Below are 20,309 nucleotides of genomic sequence, written 5' to 3'. Positions count from 1 at the left end.
ACATTGACCTTTCATTTAATGCAATCTTTATTCAGACCCAATTGTTCTTAATACAGCTGTGTTCTCATTACATTGAAAAAATCTTTATCTTATTACCAAACATCATTAGCGCAACCATCTGCAGGTGGCCGGAGTGTATATAGCTCACCAAGCCTAGAAGACCTCCTATTTATTAATGTGAACTGAACGAAGCAAAGTAATAAGTAATAATAATCACATTGAAACTGCAATCCGCATTTTGAAGATGATGAACGCATTGGTGGTTAAGAAAGAGGACGCTGTGCTGCGACTGCAGCTGTTTAATTGCGCTTACACTGAATGTGGCACGACATTCACTCGACAGTGGCATCTGCTGGAGTACGAGGCCGTGCATACCGGTGCGGTGAGTTGTATTCTTTATTATTATTATTATTTATTTTTTATTGGAATAAAAGACCGCTTTTATCATTCTGTTAATTCTCTTTTCTGCGTTTGATCAGACTCCACCCCCCCACCCCTGTTTTCTTCAGCGTCCTCACAAGTGTGTTGTAGCAGGATGTGGACGCAGTTTCACCTGTAAATCGCACCTGAGTCGACATGCTTTAATACACAGCGGGGTGAAAACTTGAAGTAATACATTATTAAAAACGGCCAGTTTAAAAATGTTTAGTTATGGGATCGTATTAGGCTAATTGAGATGCTATGTGGAATGGTGGGAAAGAAAAAGCGGCCAGTTTAAAAGGTGTTCTACATCTGTGAAAAACCATTTTTCCTCCTTTTTGTACATCTGAGAAAGTTTGTGCTTCTCGTTGAGCAGGTGCGGTGCCGCTACATGTGGCAAAAGCTTCTTCACCGCTGATAGACTTAAGAGGCACGTGTGCTACGCTCACAGTGAGAAACGCAAATGTTTCAAGGTCGGACTCTTACTTTCCCACCACACAATTACTGGCCACATTTTGCTGTTCGCTTAAATACGCTTTATGTTTGTAATCAACACTGAGTCTGTTTTTCTCAGTGTAAAGATCCACAGTGCGCAAAGACGTTTAGGAAACGGCGAGCGTTAAAACTGCACCTGGCGACGCACGGTGCATACACTTTCAGGTGCATCTGCACAGTGTTTGTAATAACTTATGCTCTGTAACTTTGACCAGAATACCTTTTAAACTGGCCGCTTTTTCTTTCCCATCATTCCACATAGCATCTCAATTAGGTGGATTTTGATTATTCTCTTTTAATGTTGTCTGTTCGTCTCCAAATAGTGTCAGTTTACCGCTAACTCATACGGAAATCACCCCAAAACTCATCTATGATCGCCAAAGTCTTTTGGATATCGGCAACGCATACAAACACCAACTCTCGCCGGCGGCTACTGAGAAGCTACGAGGCCTTTGTTTACTGCTAAAGCCAGACCTCGAGACCGCGGCTTCGCCTACTGACGCTACCCACACAAGGCAGCGTCGCAAGCGATGTGAGAGAGGACGGAAGCGCGGAGGTATACAAGCTAGGCTAAGAGCTAACCCCGCAAGACCAGCTCTTCCAACACTCATGCTCTCAAAGGTTCGCTTTCTGGAAAACAAACTGGACTTAGTTCAACTCAGTCGGTCTACACAGCATGAGGCAAGGGATTGTTGTGTGTTTGTTTTCACCGAAACATGGCTAAACGACAACATCCGCCATTCAGCTGCACGGGCTAACCAGCTTCCGAGCGGATAGAGATTCATCACTGTCTGGTAAGACCCGCGGAGGTGGCTTGTGTGTTTATATCAACAAAGACTGGTGTAACAATGCTGGGGTATTATCAAAACACTGTTCACCGCTGGTGGAGTTTATGTTTGTGAAATGTCGACCGTTCTATCTACCGCGGGGGTTCACGGCCATTGTTATCGTCACGGTTTACATCCCCCCGTGTGCAAACGCTAAGGACGCGCTTGATGAACTGTATAGCGCCATCAGTGAACAACAAACAAATAACCCCGAGGGCTTTTTCATCATAGCCGGTGACTTCAACCACGCAAACTTAAAGACAGTTTTGCCTAAGTTCTACTAACATGTGAACTTTGCAACAAGGGGAAACAACACACTGGACTTTGTTTACACAACAGTAAAGAATGCTTACAAGGCTGTACCCCGCCCCCACCTCGGGTACTCAGACCACATCACTGTTATGCTAATCCCAGCATATAGACCACTTCTCAAACTCACTTCTCAGACAATGCCACCTCAGCACTACAGGACTGCTTTCAGTGCACAGACTGGAACATGTTTAAAGAGGCAGCCATCTACAACAGAAGCCATGGATGACAGCAGAGGTTCGTGGGCTGTTAAAGACCAGAGATGAAGCATTCAGATCAGGAGATAAAGCAGCCCTCAAAACAGCAAGAGCCAGTCTGTCCTGTGGCATCAAAAATGCAAAACGGTCATATGCTCAAAAAATCAACAATCACTTCACAGACAGCAGAGACACACGGAGCCTGTGGCAAGCCATTCAGACCATCACTGACTACAAGCCGCCGCCACAGGCCTGTGATGAGGACACATCCCTCCCCGATGCACTCAACCACTTTTATTCACGGTTTGAAATGCAGAATGACACACCTGCACAAAAACTGCCCACACCTCCGGGCGCTCTGTCTGTCTCCAGCCGACGTAAGGAAGACCCTATCTAGGATTAACCCACGCAAGGCTGCGGGTCCTGACAACATACCTGGCCTTGTTCTGAGAGACTGCGTTGCACAGCTGACAGATGTACTTACAGATATCTTCAACACCTCGCTGAGCCAGGCAGTCGTCCCCACATGTCTCAAATCCACAACAATCATACCGGTACCAAAGAAATAACCTGTGTCCTGTCTAAATAACTACTGTCCCATAGCACTGACTCCAATCATGATGAAGTGCTTTGAGAGGCTAGTCATGCACAACATCAAAACCAACCTCCCCAACACACTCGACCCGCTCCAGTTTGCATACCGTCCAAACCGCTCTACGGATTATGCAATTTCCTCCACCCTCCACCTGGCTCTTACCCACCTAGAAAATAAAGACTCCTATGTTAGAATGCTGTGTATTGACTTCAGCTCGGCATTCAACACAATAATCCCACAACAGCTCATAAATAAACTAAACCTGCTGGGCCTTAACAATTCCCTTTGTAATTGGATCCTGGACTTTCTAACCGGAAGACCTCAGTCAGTCCGTGTCGGCCACAACACCTCGAGCACTACCACACTGAGCACAGGTGCCCCACAAGGCTATGTGCTCAGCCCGCTGCTCTTCACACTGCTGACCCACGACTGCACTGCCAAGTTCAGCTCCAACCACATCATCAAGTTTGCTGATGACACAACAGTGGTAGGTCTCATCAGCAACAACGATGAAACTCACTACAGAGAGGAAGTGGCACAGCTGGCTGAATGGTGTGGCACTAACAATCTGTCCCTCAATATGGAGAAGACAAAAGAGGTTGTGATGGATTTCAGGAGAAACTCCGTTGACCATCCCCCACTGACCATCGACAGCTCGACTGTGGAGAGAGTCAACAGCACTAAATTCCTGGGGGTGCACATCACAGAGGAACTCACCTGGACCACCAACACCATGTCACTCTCCAAAAAGGCACAACAGCGCCTACACTTTCTCCGCCAGCTGAAAAGACAAGTCTCCCTCCACCCATCCTCACCACATTCTACAGAGGCACCATTGAGAGTGTGCTGACCAGCTGCATCACTGTCTGGTACGGGAACTGCAGTGCTGCTGACCGCAAGACCCTCCAGCGGACAGTGAACACAGCTGCAAAGATCATCGGTGCCCCTCTCCCCTCCATCCTGGAAAATTTCCTGGACCCCACCCATCCCTCCCACAGTCTCTTCCAGCTCCTACCATCAGGAAGATGGTAACGGAACATCAGAGCCCGCTCCGCCAGACTGCTCAACAGCTTTTTCCCCCAGGCTGTGAGAGCCCTGAACTCAAACCACCCCGCCCCCCTCTGAAACCCCATGCAAACCCCTACCTCCTGAAACATAATACTTAAAATACTTAAAATATGTCAGTAGGTTAGTTGTGTATAGGTTTATATTGTTTTCTTACTTCATTGTTGTATGTCTGTATTTATGTAGCATCGTGGTCCTGCGAGGCACGACATTTCGTTCCACTGTATGTCCCCACATGTAGCGGAATGACAATAAAGCTCAACTTGACTTGACTTGATATGTCTTTGGAGAGACGTATAGCGTCGGACCTCTGATCACTAAAATACTCATCAGAAGATATGCTTCAAGCTTGTGTCCATATGTGGAAATTGTCTAAGTTTATCTAGGTTTTAGAACCAATCAGAATTTTGATGACTTATGCATTGACACAATTAGCAACATCTGTCAGGGTATAATTGCTGGTGTTTGGTCTGCTAAATGACTAAATAATAATAATAATAAAAAGCAGGTCGCCTACGAACTCCATCGTGAGTGTTAAAGCTGACTTCTGCTGATGAAACTGCAAACTATTTCAGTACATTTCTTTAATTAATCGCAGTCTGACTCCTGGTCTTTGTTCATCATACCTGGTCCATGGGTTTTAACCACAGCACATTTATCATTTACTGGGTCACAATTAGGAACTGTATTTTATTTATTTATTAGCATCTGTCTGTCAATCACTGAATTTATTATTCCAAAACAGGTAAAGAAGTCTGAGCTTTAATAAGATCTTAAGAATCAAGTTTCAGCTGACAAAACATCAATTAATACATTTGTGATTAAATATCAGAAATTGCACAATATATATTATATCTGAAGTGTTATTTCAGATAAAATAAATATGAGGAAAACAAGTTATAGTTATAAATAGGAAACCAACATAATAATGTATCTTTATAGAAATTAAATTAGGGTTAAGAAATATCATGGCTGTAACAAAAAGGCTGTAATTCGCTAATCTTAAAGGCTCTTGTGGCTAAATGGATACAGCTACAGCCGGAAACTAACAATAAATAAGATGCTCTACCTATTAGATTGTGTTTTATTAACGTCCACCTAAAACAACCCTAAACCTCCTCCTTACAATAATGCAAAAACACATTTTTAATTTTTTTTTATTTTTTATTATTCAATTATGTACATATTAATACAAACATATACATCTCACAACAGTACTAGAAAAAAAATATGAAAAAGGGTATACAGGGAAAGAAAAGAAAAAAAAAATCTACTAAAAAAGATCTGTGCCAGGGGGAAAAAAACAGCAACATTTAACTAACTAAATTAAACTGACATAAATATTTCTAATAGTACCATATTGCTGAATTTCTTTAATAAAATGTTCACAATTTGGCTTAGCTTTAGACCATTTCTTTACATGAATATGATATTTTCCAAGTAAAATAATTAGCTGTGTAAGAAAAGAAATTGTACTTTTAGAATCAATGGTATCTCGTACAAAAACGAATATGACATGATATATTCCTATTTGTATTAATGTCCCAAACATCCTAGAAATGAAGTTAGAGACATCCTGAATATAAACAGAAAAGATTGTTTAATAACACCACATATTCAAATAATTCTTTAACGGGTTCAATTCTTTGTAATATTTGAAAAGATACCTCTTTTACTTTATTACTTATGAAAAAACTTATGTGTTATTAACAATACTTACTTCCACTCAATGTTTGCAAAAACTGAATTATTGTAGAGTGATGGATTTACGCTGATGTGCGCATGCGCAGTAGCCGGCTCTTCCGGTGAAAGGATGACGTCAGGGACACGCGCAGGCTGGATGGTCTTTTCCGGTCCGGAGCGGCAGTAGAGACATGTGAGTGAGACATAACGCTTCGTTTTTACTGAAAATGTTGCAATGATTTATCGTTCCACGCGTAATATACTTGTCTAACAGTGTTTGGCGCACATTAATGGAGCAGCAAGATGTGTTCAGTGTTAGCAGATGTGGCCACGTGCGTTAGTTTGATCCACTGAGGCTATACAGAAGCCTAAAGGTTCGTTTTAGAGGACTTAAAACTGGGGACTGAAAAACACGAATCGCAATACTTTAATCGTGAGCTGTTTCAGAGCAGCTCCATCAATACGAGCATTGTTATGCCAAGCGACTGATGATAATGATTTAGCGATGGATTTCGACGGTCTGTATGATTTTATTTTGTACTAATATGTTGCAGGAGTGCATGTGGAAGCATGGTCGTTTCAAAATAAGAGTCAACACCGTGTTGTTTTTTTACCACCAAGACGCTGTTTTTGAGCGTAATTTATTCCATAACAGACGCGAACATTAACTCTCCCGAAGAAATGAAATGTAAACAAAGGAATAATCATCCTTATTACAACGTTATTGTTTCGTTGGACTCGCTGTTATGTTGTTCTGTGGACCCTTACCTCTCTAACTAAACTGGGATTTCAGCAGTGTACGCGTTTGTGGCTCGTTATTACAATGATAATGGTACGTACTGCTTTTTATTCTGCATGTTTTGATGTGTACTGCTTACACAAATGTAGCAAATACATTCCTTATAAGCTTTCCATCGAAAAACAGCGATCTGTCGTCGATGTTTGAGGCTTAGACCTTCAGAATGATATATAGTTTGTCAAGATTAACTTTGTCCCGTTTCATTTATTCTATTAGAAAACAATGACACCTGCAAACAAAGAGCGTTCAGTGCGCCGTCGCTCTGGCAAAGGTTAACAGGTTAATAAAGGTAATCTCTCCCACAAACTGCCAATTTACAGACAGCACATCACATGTCCCACCAGAGACAGTAATATATTGGATCACTGTTACATATATTGGATGCGTCCTACTGTTAGGACGCATATCACTCTGTCCCACAAGCAGCTTTTGGACTCTCTGATCACTGTTTGGTTCATCTCATACCGACCTATAGGCAGAAATTAAATCTGCTAAACCTGTATTAAGAACGGTTAAAAGATGGACTAATGAAAGAGAGCGGGTTTTACAAACCATGGTTCACTGCAAAACACAGACAGCTCCATCAGGCCAAAGAAGATGCTTACAGAAAGGGGGATAAAGTTTTTTTATCAAGAGCTGATAAAATGTAAAAACTGTAACTTGAATACAATGTAAGTCACTTTGGATAAAAGCGTCTGCTAAATGCATAAATGTAAATGTAAATGTAAAGTATAAACAGGCCAAATACACATTGGAAAAGGAGATCAGCGTGGCAAAGAAGAATTATTCTGGCAAGCTAAGGAACAAATTATCTTCCAGTGATTCTGCTTCAGTGTGGAAAGGTCTGAAAGATATCACGAGTTACAAGACACCATCCCCCAGAACTCCTGAATGAGTTCAAATCACCTGAATGAGTTCTATTGCAGGTTTGAAAAAACACCCACACCCGAACTGAACACCTCTCCACAAAACCATTAACACCTCCAGCAACCCCCCTCTCCCCCACACCTGCACTGCAGATAAGTGAAGACGACGTGTGCCAGGCCTTCAGTAAGAACAAAAGAAGAAAAGCACCAGGCCCAGGTGGTGTGTCACCAGCCTGCCTAAAAGCCTGTGCTGACCAGCTGGCCCCCATCTTCACACAGATCTTCAACAGATGACTGGAGCTGTGCGAAGTCCCCTCATGCTTCAAACGCTCCACCATCATCCCTGTCCCAAAGAAACCCAAAATTACTGGACTTAATGACTACAGACCTGTGGCTCTAACGTCTGTGGCCATGAAATAATTTGAAAGACTGGTTTTGGCTTATCTGAAGGCCTCCACTTGACCCTTACTGGACCCCCTGCAGTTTGCCTACAGAGCAAACAGGTCTGTGGATGATGCAGTCAACATGGAACTGCACTTCATCCTGCAGAATCTGGACAGACCAGGGACTTGTGTGAGGATCCTGTTTGTAGACTTCAGCTATGCTTTTAACTTCATCATCCTGGACACCCTTCAGAATAAACTGACACAGCTCTCCGTCCCCACCTCCGTCTGTCAGTGGATCACCAGCTTCCTGAGAGACAGGCAGCAGCTAGTGAGGCTGGGAAAATTCACATCAAACACTCAAACCATCAGCACTGGAGCTCCTCAGGGCTGCGTTCTCTCCCCACTGCACATCTAAAGACCCCTCTGTCAAGCTCCTGAAGTTTGCAGACGACACCACACTGATCGGCCTCATCCAGGACGGAGACGAGTCTGCTTACAGACAGGAGTTAAGGAGCTGGTTGTCTGGTGTAGTCTTAACAACCTGGAGCTTAACAAGCTCAAAACTGTGGAGATGATCGTGGACTTCAGGAGAAACCCCCCTGCTCTCCCCCCACTCACCATTATGAACAGCACTGTGACTGCAGTGGAGTCATTCAGGTTCCTGGGCACTACAATTTCTCAGGACCTGAAGTGGGACAATCACATTTAGTCAATTGTGAAAAAGGCCCAGCAGAGGTTGTACTTCCTTAGCCAGCTGAGGAAGTTCAACCTGCCACAGGACCTGCTGAAACAGTTCTACTCCGCCATCATTGAATCCGTCCTCTGCACTTCAATAACTGTCTGGTTCAGCTCAGCTACCAAATCTGACCTCAGAAGACTACGGAGGGTAGTCCGGACTGCTGAGCGAATCATTGGTACAACCCTCCCCAGTTTCCAAGAACTGTACTTATCCAGAGTGAGCAAAAGAGCTGGCAAAATCACTATGGACCCCTCACATCCAGCACACTCCCTCTTTGAGCTGTTATGATCTGGTCGACGCTCTGAGCACCAGAATGACCAGACACAGAAAAAGTTTCTTCCCTCAAGCAATCCATCTCATGAACACTTGACATTAAATGTGGAACACACAACACAATTATACATTATTTATTCACCACACATACTTATTTTTTTCATTTCAAATTGCATATATCAGACCTGTACACACATAATTGTCTATATTATATATTGTGTTTTTGCTATTTAGTACATTGCCTATTTGTGTCTTTGTATATTATTCTTTTATCATCTGTGTCTTGTCCTGTTGCTGTCTTTCTGTTGCACTGTGGAGCTTCTGTCACTAAGCAGCCAGAATCTTCTAAGATCCATGTCAGGTGTAAACCATTGCTGTATAATTGTTCTGTTTTTTTATTTAGCTGCAGTGAAGCCAGACTTTAACAACCTTCTCTGAACTAATGCAAACTTATAAGAAGAATCATCATTTAACAACATAAAACAAGGATCAAGATCAAATTGCAACTTTGTGATATTTTTTAGCACTTGAACTACGTTTCCAGAAATTGGATATGACTTAACAATCCCAAAACATGTGCAAAAAGTACCTTTAGAATTATTATTACACAGACTGCAATTAAGAGTTTCATCAAGTATCGCTTTTATCGGGTACACTACATTTTGTGTACAGTTTTGAAATTAATAAGAACGAGGGGTTTTTGGAGGTAAGGCAGAGATTTAACCAAACTGTATTCCAGTCAGGACTATAACCCAACCAGGAGAGTTCTCTCTCCCACACCGCTATTATCTTCAAGGACTTATATGAGTATTCAAGTAATTGTAACTGTCAGGGCACAGTCTCCTTTATCTATAAGTAGTGTTTTTTATGCACTTTAACAATGGGTGATCATCTGAGCTAGAATTCCCCCATTTGGATACCCCATTTGCTTTCATTGCAGACCTTAACTTCAAACACATAAAAAAGGATGTACCTGGCAAGGAGTACTCTACGGTGCCCGGGAGGGGACGTCTTCGGTTCCCTTAGTTTTGTCGAGTTTAATGCGTAAACAAACCTACGTGACCATAGCAACCCGGGATTATCAGAGATGGATTCTACATAATAATTTATTATGTAGAATTATGAAATTATTATATGAATTATTATAGAAATGATTACATAATTAAATTATTATATTGACCATAGGCTACCGGACTGTAGGCTATTGCACTCGATGTAAATAGCATGCAAATTAAGTTCATCATGAATAAATGTTACATAAAGTACATAAAATAAACCTACATGAAAACTTTTTTATACATCCCACTCTGGATCAAACCTGAGTTGACAGAGAACGTTTATACAGAGCGTTGTGGAACAGCTGATCCTGATCTAAACTGGGTTAGGTTTGTTCGGTTTTGTCAACTCTAAACTTACACTGAAACTTTGTTCAACTAGTTTCATGCAACTGACCTCTGCAGTCAAATTTACAGTTCAATCAACTGACAGAGTTTACTGAGTTAAGACATATTCTACAGCCTTTTAATTGCAGAGAACTCTGAAGAGCATCCAGGCTTGAACTAATTTATACAGAATAAAGAAACACTAGTACTTATGACCATAGGGAAATCATTTGACGTCATTTCATGTTCTGATATGCTAACAGTACAGATAATTCTGGCAATATCTGAATATTTTATGTTTTTACGCTAATGTGATTGTTTAAGCACATAACCGTGACCAAACATAACTGTGACAATCATGTAACTGTTAAGTGAACTTTCAGAAACTGCTGGCACATAAGCTGTTCCAACACTATAAAAAGTGTTACAAAGTGAGTCAAAAACTTATCTCTAGTAATGCATAAAACAAAATTTCATATTGAAATTACTAAAACAGCTTACATGATCAAAAATACCCCTAGTTTCTTCATTACCCTAGCTATCTGTCAAAACGATTGAATACCGCAATCCAAGGGCCTCTTTCACTTTCTACACAACTCTGAGAAGCCGACTGTATCCATCTTGCTGGTCTCCAACTTTCCATTCAGTACTTACACTAATGAAGACATTCCTAAATTTTAATGTGAACATAAATGCAACACATACCGACATAGACATTACCAATATGTAACAGTTAGAACTGTTCAGCTGCCAAAAGCTGTGACATCATAGTGTTTTCATGCAAAGAAGGACACCAGACGAGTTGTACAATTGAGTACTGTAAACAGTTACTTTAAAAGTTTTTACCTTCGTTGTTTTAGCAGGAAGTAAAAGTTTTCATTTATCACCTCTGGATTTTTTTTTTTGCCGTGGTAGCTTGTAGAATTGGACATGAAAAGCAGTTCAACTCCCCGCCAGATTGGGGAAATATGGCCACACTGGCATCGTACATCAAATACACACACAAAATACACAAAATCTCCTTAGCAGAGGTGGACAATCCAGGGGTCAGAAAGTAAAAGTCCTGCCGTGTGTTTATTCCACCCATGAACTCAGCAGCTGATTTCACCAGAGGGGGAACCAAGTCATTCCTTTCAAGTGACACGCGAGTCTCAAGTCAAATCCCAAGTCCTCAAGGAGTTAAAGTTAATGAGATAATTAAGTGACTAATTAAATGATGATTGTGCATTAGTGATGAACACCTGCTGTTATTGAGAATTACAGAGGATCAGATGCTGATGTTTTATTGGTTAAAATGATGCCACCATCATGGAGATCAGTGTTTGCTTTAGGTGGTCTCTTGACCCTTTTAGTAATTCAAAGTAACTTGCTTATGAGCAATTACAATATTGTTTCACAGCAAACATTTATGCATTTGCGCATTGATGAATCAAAAGCTTGAGGTAGCAGATTAGTTTACACTTTCTGCTTATAACTCATTTGAATAAACACCATGAAGTGGTCTCTCTTTGTTTTATTGACAACGATAACTGAACCGCAAAAAAGTCCTATTAAACAAATGCCACTGTAGTAACTAAATATTGGGTAGGGGGTAGGGTAATGCTTTTAGACATGAACACTTATCATATGATCCTCAAAAGTGGTGACAATAATTTTTCATACTGCAGAGCATGATGGGACTTTTTACTATGGTGTTACCCAGCATGCATTGCAGCATGAAGAATTTTGTTGGTTGTCACCATTGTTGGAATTCATATGCTGGTTCTTGATGTTTATCTGTGTCTAAATAGCACAAGAGTTCAAATATTTATATACATTACAGTGACAGTGACAGTGACGTGACATACAGCCAAGTATGGAGACCCATACTCGGAATTCGTGCTCTTTATCCCATCCAAAGTGCACATACACAGCAGTGAACACACACACACCGTGAACACACACCCAGAGCAGTGAGCAGCCATTTATGCTGCGGCGCCCGGGGAGCAGTTGGGGGGACAGTACATACAGTACATATGGGGGTACAGTACATATCTACATACAGTAGATTTAAAAATAATTCATTATAACTTTTAGAGCAACACTTTCCTTACATGCTGTAGCTTCATGGGCATGGGGTTGATTATTCAAAACCTAAACATATAAAAAAAAGTTATTTTAGATGTAATCAAACCAGCTATAAAAGCATAACTGCACAGCACTGATCTCCCTGCTTTACAACACCACATGCATTGCTACAGAGTGAGAACTAACACAGGAGTCAAAGATCAAGAGCTCAACTAAAGCAAACACTGATCTCCATGATGGTGGCATCATTTTAACCAATAAAACATCAGCATCTGATCCTCTGTAATTCTCAATAACAGCAGGTGTTCATCACTAATGCACAATCATCATTTAATTAGTCACTTAATTATCTCATTAACTTTAACTCTTTAAGGACTTGGGATTTGACTTGAGACTTGCTTGTGACTTGAAATAAATGACTTGGTTCCTCCTCTGGTGAAGTCAGCTGCTGAGTTCATGGCTGGAATAAACATATGGCAGGACTTTTACGTTCTGACCCATGGATTGTCCACCTCTGCTCCTTAGAAAGCTCATGACACATGACGAAATATATATGAGTGAAATATCTGTGTATACTTGACTGACTTGACTGGACTTGGCTGGATTAGAATGTTAAGTTAAATTAGTTTCATAAAACCAGCCAACAGAGGGAGACACATTTCAGTGTGAAATTATTTCACTGCTGTTCTGCACATTGCAGAAAAGGCAAAATGTTTCTTTATTACACCGTTCAAATTTAGTGACATGTTTTTAGATGTATATTTGGTGCTGATGTTGAACTTCTCTTTGTATGGTTATGGCATGGAAAAGATCCTCTTCGTGAGCTCTGTGTGAAGAGGATGGTCAATGCCTTTCATTTTGTCTAAACTCTCAACTCAGGAAAAGAGAAAGTGAAAGTACACCACAGAGTTCACCTACCACCATTTTAAATATGCAGAATATGATTTGTTACACAAGTAAAATGTACTATCGAAGTGTTTAATAAAGTATTATGTAAGTTTATGCAGGAATTTACATGTATCGATGGAAAAGTTGGAGGATTTTGAGAAACTTAATCGTGTGAAAGTTTGATCAAGGTGAGTGAAAGGAAGAGAAACTGAAAAGAAACATTGTTGTTTCTCGTGTTATTTGTGATGATGATTCTTCTGATGTCTAACAACACCTGTGTAAATGTATGGCTGAGCTTGAGTTAACAGTCACAGGATCCATTCAAATAAATGATAATGTTTGATTAATTTGATTATGTGATTAGTTTTCTGTCTAAATGTCATTTCCGTTCAGTAAAACCCATACAGCTCCATCATGGACAGTTCGCAAAGATTAAGAAATGAAGAGTTTTCTCCAAGATGCAGGTACTTTCAAAAACACTGTTTATTAATATAAATATATGAATATTATTAATAATAAACAATAGTTTATAGTATGGAAATACAGATGACAAATGTTTTGCCTATTTTTTGTTTATATTTTTTCAGTTATTTTAATACTACAATTAAATAAATAATAACAGTTCATATGGTCTTTCCTAGTCTTCTAATGAAAAATGAATGAGATTTTATCATACAGAATAGATCCAGTAATTAAAAGAATTACACTTCTTACAGTTCAGTCCTGCAGGAAAGATCAAAACCAGAGCCCAGCTCTGTGTCAATGAAGAGCGACCAGTCAATGGATGAGCCAAAACAATTTAAGTGTGGAAACATACAACCTAGTCTCAGGTATGCAAATTCTGTAATAAATATGTTTTATAGAATGTATATGTGACCCTGGACCACAAAACTAGTCATAAGTAGCACAGGTATATTTGTAGCAATAGCCAACAATACATTGTAAAATCATCCGGATATCAAGTAAAGATCATGTTCCATGAAGATATTTTGTAAATTTCCTACTGTAAATATATCAAAACTTAATTTTTGACCCTTATGACTGGTTTTGTGGTCCAGGGTCACATTTTTAATGAAACATCCGTAAAAATAGGTTCATAGTATTATACGTTAAGGTATATATGAAGTTTTAAAATATGCAATATTGTAATGATCCTGATTTTGAAGGGGACCTATTATGCAAACTTCACTTTTATAAGGTGTTTGAACACAGATGTGTGTTCACAGTGTGTGTAAACAGCCAGTCTATAATGATACAAATTTACCCACTTCTTTTTTTATAATCTCCATAAATCATAAACCCAATACTTCCTACGTTGACATCATTGTAGGGACAGCCCTGCCCATGATTGGTGGGGATCTGCCCTGTTAACGTAGGCACAGCCCTGAGTGACAAGCTGCGGTCCTCCATTGGTATAGTGTTACTAGAGCAGCTGGTGCAGGGATAGATAACACTGGTCCTGGAGCTGTCCTGTCTAGTTTAGCTCCAGCCCTGATCAGACACATCTGAATGTCTTCAGGATTACTTTACTTTTACTTTTAGTCATTTAGCAGACACTTTTATCCAATGCAACTTACAAACAAGAAAAAGTAACTAAAACGAAAAGTCAAAACTCTGTAAATACTATATACACACATTTAAGAACATGAATAAATTAAATTAAATTGACAAAAGCATACAACAACATTTCAATACTAAACATTTAAATGAAAACAAAAAAAAACAATTAAAACAATTAAAACAACAAAAGGTATGAGTATAATAATGCTTCTAACATAACACTAAGCCAAACACCAAAAAACAACTACATGTGTATGTACAGCCACACACATATACAGTACATATACATATAAAAATTAATTCAATATATATATTATTTAATTTCCATATAGTATGAAGTACTAAAATAACTAAAATGAAATAAAACTAAAACTGAATAAACAACCTATACAGACATCAACACTGAGCCAAGCACACGTTTTAAAACAACAACAACAACAACTTACTTACACATAGTAAGAAATGGTTATAAAAACTGAAACAGAAGTGAAACAAGTTGTAGGAAAGAGGAAAAATCAAAAGCGATACTTATATCCTTTGCCGGTGTCCCTGTCCGGTGGAGTCGCACGGTAGAATCGATGGTCTTTACACTCTTCGGTCTTCACACAAGGAGGGCTTTACACGACGGCTTTATTCGCCAAGTGTGCGCAAACGAGGAATTTGCTGTGGTTTTTAAGAAGCTCTGGTACATACATGCATACATACATACATATCTGACATGAGAACAGAAACATTTAAATAAGACTTAACAATAATAATAATAATAATAATAATAATGTGCAAGAATCTGGAACAGAAGATTTATGTACAGATTTGTGCCTCATTTACTCTATATATACAGCTGTTTAGAAAAATATGCATATATATTTACAAAGTACTAGGGAGAGAGTGAATAATTAGAGATGAGGAATTAATTACAGGCATGAATTACAGGACACAGGTAATAATTCCTGTGTTAGTTGTTTAGGCTGGAGGTGGCATGGGGGAAAAAACTGTTTTTATGCCTAGATGTTCTAGTGCACAGAGATCTGTAGCATCTGCCTGAGGGGAGAAGCACAAACAGGTCGTGTCCAGGGTGAGAAGGGTCTGTGATGATGTTACCTGCCCGTTTCTTCACTCTGGAGTAGTACAAGTCTTGAAGACTGGGCAGGTGGACACCAATGATCCTTTCTGCTGATCTAACAGTCCGCTGCAGTCTTCTTATATCTGATTTGTTGGCTGACCCAAACCATACAGTTATAGAAGAGCACAGGACCGACTCAATAACAGCAGAGTAAAACTGTGTCATGTGCATCTGTGGCAGGTTGAACTTTTTCAGTTGACGAAGAAAGTACAATCTCTGCTGAGCCTTTTTCACGATGGAGTCGATGTGAGTATCCCACTTCAGGTCCTGGGAGATGGTGGCGCCCAGGAACCTGAATGACTCCACTGCAGTCACAGTGCTGTTCATGATGGTGAGTGGGGGGAGAGCAGGGGGGTTTCTCCTGAAGTCCACGATCATCTCTACAGTTTTGAGCATGTTGAGCTCCAGGTTGTTGTGACTGTACCAGACAGTTAGCTGATCAACCTCCTGTCTGTAAGCAGACTCATCACCGTCCTGGATGAGGCCGATGACTGTAGTGTCATCTGCAAACTTCAGAGGTTTGACAGAGGGGTCTTTAGATGTGCAGTCGTTCGTGCAGAGGGAGAAGAGCAGTGGGGAGAGAACGTAGCCCTGAGGAGCTCCAGTGCTGATGGTGCGGGTGTTGGATGTGAGTTTTCCCAGCCTCGCTAGCTGCTGCCTGTCTGTCAGGAAGCTGGTGATCCACTGACAGACGGAGGTGGAGACGGAGAGCTGTGTCAGTTTATTCTGAAGGGTGTCCGAGATGATGGTGTTGAAGGCGGAGCTGAAGTCCACAAACAGGATCCTTCAAGAGTTTTTTATTTTTATTTGTCACATACACAATTATACAGAGTATAACCAGCAGTGAAATGTAGGTAAATCCTTGCATAATTCCCTGGTTTGTCCAGATGTTGGAGGATGAAGTGCAGTCCCATGTTGACTGCATCATCCACAGACCTGTTTGCTCAGTAAGCAAACTGCAGGGAGTCCAGCAAGGGACCAGTAAAGTCCTTCAGGTGAGCCAACACAAGCCTCTCAAATGACTTCATCACCACAGACGTTAAAGCAACAGGTCTGTCTCATTAAGTCCTGTGATTTTTGGTTTCTTGGGTACAGGGATGATGGTGGAGCATTTGAAGCAGGAGGGGACTTCACACAGCTCCAGTGATCTGTTGAAGATCAATTTGAAGATGGATGATAGCTGAACAGCACAGGCTTTGAGGCAGGCTGGAGAGACACCGTCTGGGCCTTTGGCTTTCCTTATCTTCTGTTTCCTGAAGACTTTGCTTACATCTTCTTCCCATGATCTTGATTACAGGCTGAGGAACAGTGGGGGGGGGGGGCCTCGGTGCTGGGGGGAGGGGTCTTGTAACTGTGATGGCTTTCAGGCCTTTCCACACTGATGTAGAGTCATTGCTTGAAAGCTGTGATGGCTTTCAGGCCTTTCCACACTGATGTAGAGTCATTGCTTGAAAGCTGTTTTTTAGCTTTTCAGAGTAGTTTTTCTTTGCCACTCTTATCTCTCTATTCAGTGTGTATTTGGACTGTTTGTACAAGGCTTTGTTCCCTCTCCTGTGAGCATCCTCTTTGGCCTGGCGAAGCTGTTTGAGTTTTGTAGTGAACCAAGGTTTGTCGTTGTTAAATGTTAAGTAAGTCCTGGTGGGTACACACATGTCCTCACAGAAAACAATGTATGACGTCACGGCGTCGGTGAGCTCATCCAGATCAGTAGCTGCAGCCTCAAAAACACTCCAATCAGTAAGTTCGAAGCAGGCCTGTAAATCCTGCTCTGCTTCAACAGTCCATCTCTTTACAGTTTTTTCTACAGGCTTAGCAGATTTAAGTTTCTGCCTGTAGGCTGGTAGAAGATGAACCAAACAGTGATCAGAGAGTCCCAGTGCTGCACGGGGGACAGAGTGATACACATCCTTTAAAACAGTGTAGCAGTGGTCCAGTATATTGCTGTCCCTGGTGGGGCATGTGATGTGTTGTCTGTATTTAGGCAGTTCGCGGGTGAGATTAGCTTTATTAAAATCACAGAGAATGATAATAAAAGAGTCCGGGAAACACTGCTCTGTGTGTGTGATTTGGTCGGCCAACAGTTCTAGTGCTGCACTCACACGCGGGTCAGGAGGAATGTACACACTCACCAGAATAAAAGAGGAAAACTCATGCGGCGAATAAAAAGGCTTGTAGTTAATAAAGAGAGCTTCCAGGTTTGGGCAGCACATCTTCTTTAAAACTGTCATGTCTGTACAACAGCCTTCATTGATATAAAAACATAATCCACCGCCTCTCATTTTCCCCGACGACTCTATGATGAAAAGGTTATCTGGTTTGCTATTTCTTATGTCCAAGAGTTTGTTTCTAATGAAGCTGATCGGAAAATGTTGCTTAAGACAGGACAAACAAACAAAAACAGAAAAAGTACCAAGAAGCAACAAACCGAAGTGGCCATGTTCGGCGCCAGTCAGTATTATATCAGCTATTTATTATATATAAATATTTATTATTTATTATTTATTATATATAAATGGACAAGCAAGTGCAGACACTGACAAGCGATTTCAGAAAGTCTCAACAGTAAACAAAATAAGCGTTTCCTAGCAACGGCAACTGCTCTAAACACTAATGAGACAAGAAAATACACTTACAAGCTGATTTTAACTTCCGCTGATAGACTGCTTCTCTTAAAGACTATTTCATTACACTGCCTTCTGCTGGCGCTTGAACCCACTTTGATGAGTTAGGTCAGAGCTAAACTCTGCAGGACAGCAGCACTCAGGACCGAATATCCGTGAGCTTGTGATATAATGTCTCAACTACAGAAATATTATAATTGATCTGTTCATGGCTGTGATATTAAATATAAGAGTCTTCATAAACTCCCAGCATCTGAGCCACTAAAGATGCAGTGGTGTAATTTTATTTAAGATGGTAATGTGTCCCAGAAGAAAACAGTCAAATTCAAATAACAGTATGTGCAAGTAATTTTACATCATACTGCTTTGCAAACAAGGGTCAAACACAGGATATGTATGGAAGTTAATTATCAAAGATGGATCACCAACTGTTCATGATCCAATTTCATATCCAGAACACGTAAATATATTTTATGATGTTTGCAAATTGCTTTTCTGAATGTGCTTGTTATCACTTTGCAAACGAGGCTAGTTGCCATTGTCTCTTACAGAGACCAGACTTGTTATTTGTGACCTGCGAGAGGCATTACCACTGATCATTATACAGATCAATAGGTGTTACGCATTGTGAGAGGCGATCGCACCAGAAGCTGGATGTTTTGCTTTATAAAGTTTCAGTATGACAGATATATGCACTTTTTCCAGCTTCAGAATAATGGTCTCCATTTACTACCATTATCAAGCTTGGAAGAGCCAGGATAAATTTTAAAAGAACTCTGATTGTTTTCGGCTGAAATAAGAAAGTCATACACACCTAGGATGGCTTGAGGGTGAGTAAATCATACATTTTGGGTGAACTATTCCTTTAATGAGTCTCTCCAACAGTGTGTAACTTTAGCCATGTTAGACGTGCAGCATGCAATCAAGCACATTCAGAATCAAATGTTCAGCAAACATTCACAAAATATATGCCTTATTTACATGTTCTGGATATGTTGGATCAGAAACATGAATGTTGGATCACAAACATGGATGTTGGATGTTTCTAATGATCCATTTTGAGAGTTATATTTCAAAAGTGTGCTTCTCCTGTATTGTTTATGCCTAATGCTGCATTCACACCACCACGTAATTACAGTAAACTTGAGATGACGACGTGATGTTATGTTCGGAGCTGTTCACGGAAATTATGTGTTTCTATGGGACCACTATCAATGTCTAAATGAATCTACACCGGTCAGGTGGTATAGTAGCTTACAGAAAACTCCCAGCTTAACCCTCTGGGCCCTGAGGGTGTTTTGGGGGCCTGGAGAACTTTCGACATGCCCTGACATTTGTGCTTTTTTCAGTTGCTTATAAAAATATAAATGGCTAAAGTCAATAACACTGTAAACAGCACAAACTGGGCTACAATAATATGTTAGCAGCATTTATGTACATGATTGTGTTTTTGAGAAATCAACGTTTATGCGTGGTTAGTGAAAAACTAAAATTTTGAAGTCACTGAAATAAGACCATACAGAACAACACATACAGAACAATTGTTTACAAGACTTTTGAGAACCGAATCAAAGGGCCCTCCCCTAAAGCTGCTAATGGCTCATCAGTGTGACTGTGACTGAGGCAGGTAAGAGAGAGTGAGGAGACTGAAAAAATGGGTTTTTAAAATTATTTGTATTTTATTTACAACACAGTATAATCAAAACATACATAATGAGGGTCAAAGACACATTATTGTGCACACTGATCTAACCACAGAGATGTGAACAGACTTTGACTCGTTCCTGCAACAGATTCTGTTCAACAAGTGAAACAAACAAATCATACCTGATATTTACGTGTTATTTGCTTTGTATTATTGTAAAAAAAAGACATTTTATATCTGAGAAACTAATTATTATTGTTTAGCACGTTATTAAAATCTATTTTTGAACAGAGTATGCTATTAATAATAAACATGTTGTAAACATACTTAGACTCGTAGCATTCATCATGTTACAATGTACTCTCATAT

At 40.2% G+C, this 20,309-nt stretch overlaps 1 protein-coding gene across 1 annotated transcript in view; it reads left to right on the top strand.

The window, feature by feature from the left end:
- The first annotated feature begins 13,006 nt into the window (after positions 1-13,006).
- LOC306847238 (NACHT, LRR and PYD domains-containing protein 3-like) overlaps positions 13,007-20,309 on the top strand; it is a 31,520-nt gene continuing 24,217 nt past the window's right edge. Inside the window, exons 1-3 of the mRNA XM_079381076.1 lie at positions 13,007-13,179; positions 13,385-13,455; positions 13,708-13,821. Coding sequence (XP_079237202.1) covers positions 13,406-13,455; positions 13,708-13,821 — 164 coding nt within the window. The 5' untranslated portion in view covers positions 13,007-13,179; positions 13,385-13,405. The remainder of the gene's footprint in view (positions 13,180-13,384; positions 13,456-13,707; positions 13,822-20,309) is intronic.

This window comes from Barbus barbus (genome assembly GCF_936440315.1).
Source record: "Barbus barbus genome assembly, chromosome: 27".
In the NCBI taxonomy this organism is placed as follows: domain Eukaryota; kingdom Metazoa; phylum Chordata; class Actinopteri; order Cypriniformes; family Cyprinidae; genus Barbus; species Barbus barbus.
This window is presented reverse-complemented; position numbering and strand designations above follow the sequence as displayed.